We start from the raw sequence: 7,500 nt of genomic DNA on the forward strand, positions 1-7,500 counted from the left end.
ATGATATAATTGTTGTTAGCAAGGATAGTCTTAATCTTGGGCAAGCGAAAGATAACCCTGGGAAGGTTGACATAGGAGTTATGACTAAGGTCAAGACGCTGGAGCTCAACACAATCTACCAGCTCCTCAGGCAACTTAGACATTTTATTGTGCGACAGGTTGAGTTCTGCAACAAAAATTATTCACAATAATATTATTACAATAAAACATTAATTTTACAACACAATGTATAAAAATATTGATTTTATAATAATAATAATAATAATAATAATAATAATAATAATAATAATAATAATCTATATAACAGAGAATGTCTGTCAGTCTTTCCAAATTTGGAAGCCAGATGCTTGGGGCTAGCCTAACCAAATTTGCAGGGTAAATAGTCTGGGGTACAGGATGGACGTAGGCTGGTCAGGGTAGGTCTCAATTAAATGCTTTAAGAAGTCCTATTATATGGAGTGTTGGGCCCAATAGTAATCCCCTCCCCCACCCGCCTCTCAAACATTATCAATGAAATGTGGCAGATCGAGTCCCTAGATTTTTTCTAGAAACTAGCATGAACTATGGGCAGGCAAAAAAAAACGTCCACTAGACTGTGCGACACAGTGGTTGCAAGGATCAGGTTGGGTTACCTCTACCTGTGGCAGGTGGCTGCAGGTGACTGATCTCCCAATCCTGAGCACTCCAGTTGCAAACTCTGTGAGCAGGAACTGCGGCACGATCTCCCGCACTACATCACTGAATGCCCAGTGATTAGAATTTTCAGACCAGTTGGCATGAGGTACCTGGAGCTTTGCAATTACTTTATTCACTCTCGTATTCTTGAAGATATCCTCACAGTGTACCCAAAATTTGTCAGTGCAGGCTACTAAATATATCCCCCTCTATGACTAACCATCCTGCGAGATGGGGACTTTTATTACCACTGCTACCTTATTCACTTTTGTGTTGATGATATCCTCAAAATGCATCCGGAGTCTGCCAGTGCAGACTGCCTATCACATGCCTCTGTATGACTAACCATCCTGTGTGATGGGGATGTTTTAGCATCACCTAGTTAGCTTTTTTGACACACTGTACTCCACTTCATTTAGTCTAGGGCAGCTGCACTAATGCAGATGTACCTAATGTATTAATAAACAAAATCCTGTGTAATGGGGATTTTTAGCGTCATTTAACTAGTTTTTTTAACACACTCTGTACTCCCCTTCATATAGTTTAGGGGAGCTGCACAAATGCAGATGAAATTAAATATGTTAAAAAATAATCCAGTACAGTATTTAATTTTCTAAGACAGAGAGGGGAGACGGAGGATAGAGGGTAGGTGAGAGAGGACAGTGAGAAGGGTAAGAGATGATGGGAAAGGTGAAGAGAGAGAATCGGGGAGAGGTGAGAGATTAGGAAAGAGAGTGGAGAGAGAGAGGGAAGGGAATCTTGGACGAGATGGGAAGAGAGGTGGGAGATGGGATGAGAGGATGGGGGGGGGGGCAGGGAAAGAGAGACGAGATATTGGAAGAGAGACAAGGGCACAGCCGGGTAACCCCCTCAGTAATATTTATGAGGATAAATATACATACGGTATATATATTACTTTGCAACTATTAAAACATAAGAATAAAGAGAACTGCAGAATGCCTATTGGCCTACTCAAGACTACTCCTATTTATATCTACCCTAATTTTTATTTATGCATATGTCCTAACCTACGCTTGAAACAACTACCGATCCCAGTCATATTATGTTAACCGCTAATTTGTTTTAGAAATCAATAATTCTCTTTCCAAACCAGTATTTATCCAGGTCTTTCCAAATGCAGTCTCTCCAATTTATGTCTACCACTTCGAGTTCTGTATTGTGTTGTCATCGTACGGCAGGTATCGACTTCTTCAAATTACCTTTGTCATCCGGTTGATGACAAGAGGCTCCCGATAGAAGTAGAGTTCGTTCTCGATTCACATTCAAGAATTCCGGGTTCAAATCCCGGGTGGAACAGAAGTGGTTGGGCGCGTTTCCTTTCACCTAATTAATGTCAGTCCTGTCATTCTAGCAGAAAGTAGGTAACCAAGAGTTAGTCAGCTTGCTGTGGGGTTGCATCCTGGGGAGCGTCAGTAATTCAACCTTCGGGGGATGAGACCTCGATAAAAGCCTAATATGTACTGTAAGGATAAACTGGCTTCCTGTCTCCCGACACAATTAATTATTACAATTGTTATTATCCTTCTTTGTACGCATTCAAGTGAATTTAGCATGGAGACCAAAGCTGAACTACATAATCTAAATAGGGCCTAACAAAGGCAAAATAAAGCTAAGAAATATGTCTTATTGCTAACGCTTCTAAAAATATTTCCCAGTATCCTATTTGCCATAAGGCCGCTAATCCCAGTGTTTGGAGCAAATCTTAAATCTATGTAATATTTTTCAGGACGAACTACATTCCTTCACTGTTGAAAACTCAAAGATACAAAGCCAGTGTTCTCAACGCTTATATTCGACGAGCCCTTACCCACTGCTCGGAAGAGTAACGTGAGTAGGGAGTTTGAAAGAATAACTCAAGTGTTGGTGAACAATGTATAAAGCAACAAAGAAATACACACTACTATAAGACGACACCTAGAACGATAGTACAATCCTGAATCAAGAACAGAAACCACAACACCTCCAATAAAATTATATTACAAATCAGCCTTGCATAGTGAATATAAAAAAGAAGAACGAATAATGAAAGAAATAATCCGTAAAGGAGTAAATAGCACAACTCCTAACCAAAACATAGAACTAATCATATTCTATAAAACAAAGAAGGCTTGTCATCATTAATCAGGCGCCTCTAAAAATCACATGAGAAAAGCCCATGACATCACCCTAACAAGAGAAATGTTGAATAAAAAACACTTGTATAATAGACAAAACCCAAGATTTGAGAAGATTACAAAATCTTGAAGCACTCCACATAAAAATAGAACAACCCACCATAAATACCCAAATTGCGTAACTATTCACTTTACCCACCATGAGAGTAAGAACAAGACCGGAACGTGAAGATGCCAACAAAGAAGACTGCACAAAATGCCACGCCCACTACACCTGATTAATTTACGTTCCAATTTACGTCCCCCATTTATGCCCTATTCTCCCTTCACGATGGACTCACCCTATTTGTATTATGTACCTGACGTCCCTTAATAGTTCAATACGCCCAGGACGGTCCCTGTCGATATCCATCACCAAGATAATGTTATTAAAAACAAGTCTAAAACCAGTGCGCTAAAACAGTAGCGGAAAAGAAACGGGAGAAAAAGAAAAACCCCACCTTCATTTAAAACTTTGACCCAAATATCACAGTAACAAGGTTATCGCAAATAATCAAACTCAATTAGCACGAACCCGTGCTACATGGACATTTCGTTCTGAGTAGCTAAATCTAAAACAACAACAACAACAACACTGTCCCTTCACTTGAGAATGAACCATGTAGGTTCGAAACGATGAGTAAGTTTATAACATGTGTAATACATTCTACAGTTAATTATTTATTTTTTTTTCACCTCAAACCAAGATAACATTTAGAGAAATCCTCTTTCAATTAAACCAAGATGCAAGGGCACTAGTCAGAGGGATAGAAGCCCTAAACAAGAACATAATCAATACAGAATATGCAGTCATATTCAATGAAACATGTATATATCACATGAATGAGTTTGGGTGAATATAAATAAGAGCTGCCGTATATATGGCCAATAGGTCTTCCACAATTGACTTTATTCTTATCATCTTAACTACCGTTGGGGGTATTTTCGTACCCTAAACCAGGAGAGTTGTAAGTGTAACAGAGGACAAGGCGAGAGGGCACAGAGCGGCGGCGGCGGAGGAGAAGGAGGAGGAAGGTTTGGCAACAGTGGCAGCAGCCACGCGGAAGATATGCCCACAGCAGGTACACCTGGCACCACCTGCGCACTTCTCTAGACTAAAAACACCATCTAATTATCTTTCACGGTGCCATCTTGTGATTTATGTGTAATATCAGAGAAGGCAACTTGCCCCAAAACATGTGTCGCAGACAAAATACTTGTCCGGAGCAGCCTCCACAGGTGCCAAACACTGGACCATGCCAGGCATCTCAACTTGCTGTTGTACGCCATTAGGTCAGCTATTGCTTCCTTAAGGGCCTGCGTAGGATAAACTAAAACTATTTCCGTAAGTTGCTGCAGAAAAAATTTGAACATATACAACTATTTATTTTTTATTTTTACCATCACTAATAAAAAAATTCACAGTACACAATGAGTAGAAATGATATAATTCTGTCAAAATCTATATAAATCTGTATGCACCCGAAAATAAACTCAACAGACGAAATAATTTTTGCAGCCATTAGCATTAGGATAACAAATACCGAACCCCTCAAATATCCTCATTAACTCGAGGGTTAAGAGGAAGAGGCACAAGAGCCTTGAGTGATGACGTCAAGAGGCATGGTAACAAGCACGGCACATAATGACATTGTACCCCATTCCCCCCCCCCCCTCACTTACAACCCCGCCTCAACCTCAACCAAGTCCACTGAACTAGCAACCTCAACCAAGTCCACTGAACTAGCAACCTCAACCAAGTCCACTGAACTAGCAACCTCAACCAAGTTCAATTTAACTAGCAACCTCAACCAAGTCCACTGAACTAGCAACCTCAACCAAGTCCATTTAACTAGTAACCTCAACCAAGTCCACTGAACTAGCAACCTCAACCAAGTTCACTGAACTAGCAACCTGAAGCAAGTCCACTGAACTAGCAACCTCAACCAAGTCCACTGAACTATCAACCTCAACCAAGTCCATTTAACTAGTAACCTTAACCAAGTCCACTGAAACTAGCAACCTCAACCAAGTCCATTTAACTAGTAACCTTAACCAAGTCCACTGAACTAGCAACCTCAACCAAGTCCACTGAACTAGCAACCTGAACCAAGTCCATTTAACTACTAACCTCAAGCAAGTCCACTGAACTAGTAACCTCAACCAAGTCCATTTAACTAGTAACCTGAACCAAGTCCACTGAACTAGTAACCTCAACCAAGTCCGCTGAAACTAGTAACCTCAACAAAGTTCACTGAACTAGTAACCTCAACCAAGTCCGCTGAACTATCAACCTCAACCAAGTCCATTTAACTAGTAACCTCAACCAAGTCCACTGAACTAGTAACCTCAACCAAGTCTACTGAACTATCAACCTCAACCAAGTCCACTGAACTATCAACCTCAACCAAGTCCATTTAAACTAGTAACCTCAAGCAAGTCCACTGAACTAGTAACCTCAACCAAGTCCATTTAACTAGTAACCCTCAAGCAAGTCCACTGAACTATCAACCTCAACCAAGTCCACTGAACTATCAACCTCAACCAAGTCCATTTAACTAGTAACCTCAAGCAAGTCCACTGAACTAGTAACCTCAAACCAAGTCCATTTAACTAGTAACCTGAACCAAGTCCACTGAACTAGCAACCTCAACCAAGTCCGCTGAACTAGTAACCTCAACCAAGTCCACTGAACTAGTAACCTCAACCAAGTCCGCTGAACTAGTAACCTCAACCAAGTCCATTTAACTAGTAACCTCAACCAAGTCCACTGAACTAGTAACCTCAACCAAGTCCACTGAACTATTAACCTCAACCAAGTCCACTGAACTATCAACCTCAACCAAGTCCGCTGAACTAGTAACTTCAACCAAGTCCATTTAACTAGTAAACTCAAGCAAGTCCACTGAACTATCAACCTCAACCAAGTCCACTGAACTATCAACCTCAACCAAGTCCACTGAACTATCAACCTCAACCAAGTCCACTGAACTAGTGACCTCAACCAAGTCCACTGAACTAGTGACCTCAACCAAGTCCACTGAACTAGTGACCTCAACCAAGTCCACTGAAACTAGTGACCTCAACCAAGTCCACTGAACTAGTGACCTCAACCAAGTCCACTGAACTAGTGACACATGTTGCTAAGTTCGTGTTCCGGTTATTATCGTCATCTCCAGACAATCAAGGGACAAAACGTTTTCTCCAGTAAGATTAAACATCTTACCGTAATATTTATATTCTTAAAAACAGTTGTTAATAGAGCAGAGGTCTCATAAGTTTGGCCATAGTGCAACCATCTTGATGCCATGACATTCATATCAATAACAATCACAAAGTTATCCTAAAATGAAGGCCATAAATTCGCTTAGCAATAAGATAACTTATGAGTAAATAACAAATCGGCTTACACCGAGAAGCTAATTATCGCGTAGATCTTGTCCTTAGGTCGAGGTTATAGGTAGATGTTTTAGCTATTCTTACGTACTGAAGGATATCCTCACCGTTCACAACCCTATGTGTGGCCTTTAGCTCACTGTAGCTCACAACCGTAGGTCGTAGGTTGGATTTCCGGGCAGGGCGAAACGTTTGGATACGATTCCTTATACCCGATGGCTCTGTTCACCTATCTGTAATATGCACCTGGGAGCGGCTGGTCGAATGTTATAGATCTGAATCCTGAGGAAGTCAGTCTTTGACCCAGGGCAAACCTCGATAATCCTAACAGGAGTCCTGTTTCAAACAAGGGGAAACTAACCTGACCTTACCGTTGTGCCAGTTAACACAGGTAGTCTAGTGACCTTATCTCTGTACCGTCATACGGATCAGAGCAGGTGAGCAATGCTGATGTACTTAGGTTTGTGAATAAAATGAATAAAGCCAAAATGTATATAACATATGTGTGGTATATTGGTCATCAACAATCTTGACGAAGCTGCCGATTCATTTGGATGAGGACATACGCGTGTAAACTTCAACACTGGTGTACATTCGTGCTAACTGTGTGACAACTCACATACACACCAAATTATTTTCAACTGTCATATGTCATGGCCAATATCTTGTAAATTATAGAGGGTCCTGCCTTTAATTAGATTCATGTTTAGTGTCCTGCTCTAGTAGTGAGTGACATTCCGTAGACAAGAGAGAACTTCCGCACTTTCCTTAAAATAGATGGTGGGGGCTCGTCGACCCCACATCAGATGAGAACAATAAATAAAACACCGATATTATTAAACCCATCAGCTGGTGAGAGGTGAGAAAGCCGCTACAAAGTGTTGACCTCTGGGTATATAGCTCATTGCTATGTTTCAACAACGAGGAACGGGGGCATATTGCGCACATATTGACGCCGTTGGATGCCAGTGGCAGCACGTGGCTATGTTGTCGTCGCCAGACTCCATGTGGCCGGATTTCCCTGCCTCTTTGTCTATATTCTCGTCTTCCTCAACGTCTGCAGATTACGCTTGCTGGCCACATTATATTGCCTCCATCACGGATTTCGTCATGAACTTGCACAAGACACAAATTGACTTTATATAAAAAATATAGCGGTATGTGTACTGTTATAACAGGGTATTTTTTTACCACGCTTGGCGATGGGCGATGGGCACCGTGCCATGGAGGGTTGCCCAGGTGAATCAACGGGCTT

The 7,500-nt window shown here is 41.2% G+C and overlaps 1 protein-coding gene across 1 annotated transcript in view; it reads right to left on the reverse strand.

Annotated features, from left to right (window-relative positions):
- Window positions 1-7,500, reverse strand: part of LOC123746684 (leucine-rich repeat-containing protein 20) — a 45,192-nt gene that overhangs the window by 1,870 nt on the left and 35,822 nt on the right. The window contains exon 3 of the mRNA XM_045728364.2: window positions 1-166. This exon is cut by the window's left edge and continues 2 nt beyond it. Within this exon, the coding sequence (XP_045584320.1) occupies window positions 1-166 (166 nt within the window). The remainder of the gene's footprint in view (window positions 167-7,500) is intronic.

Source organism: Procambarus clarkii, chromosome 10, assembly GCF_040958095.1.
Source record: "Procambarus clarkii isolate CNS0578487 chromosome 10, FALCON_Pclarkii_2.0, whole genome shotgun sequence".
NCBI classification, from domain to species: Eukaryota; Metazoa; Arthropoda; class Malacostraca; order Decapoda; family Cambaridae; genus Procambarus; species Procambarus clarkii.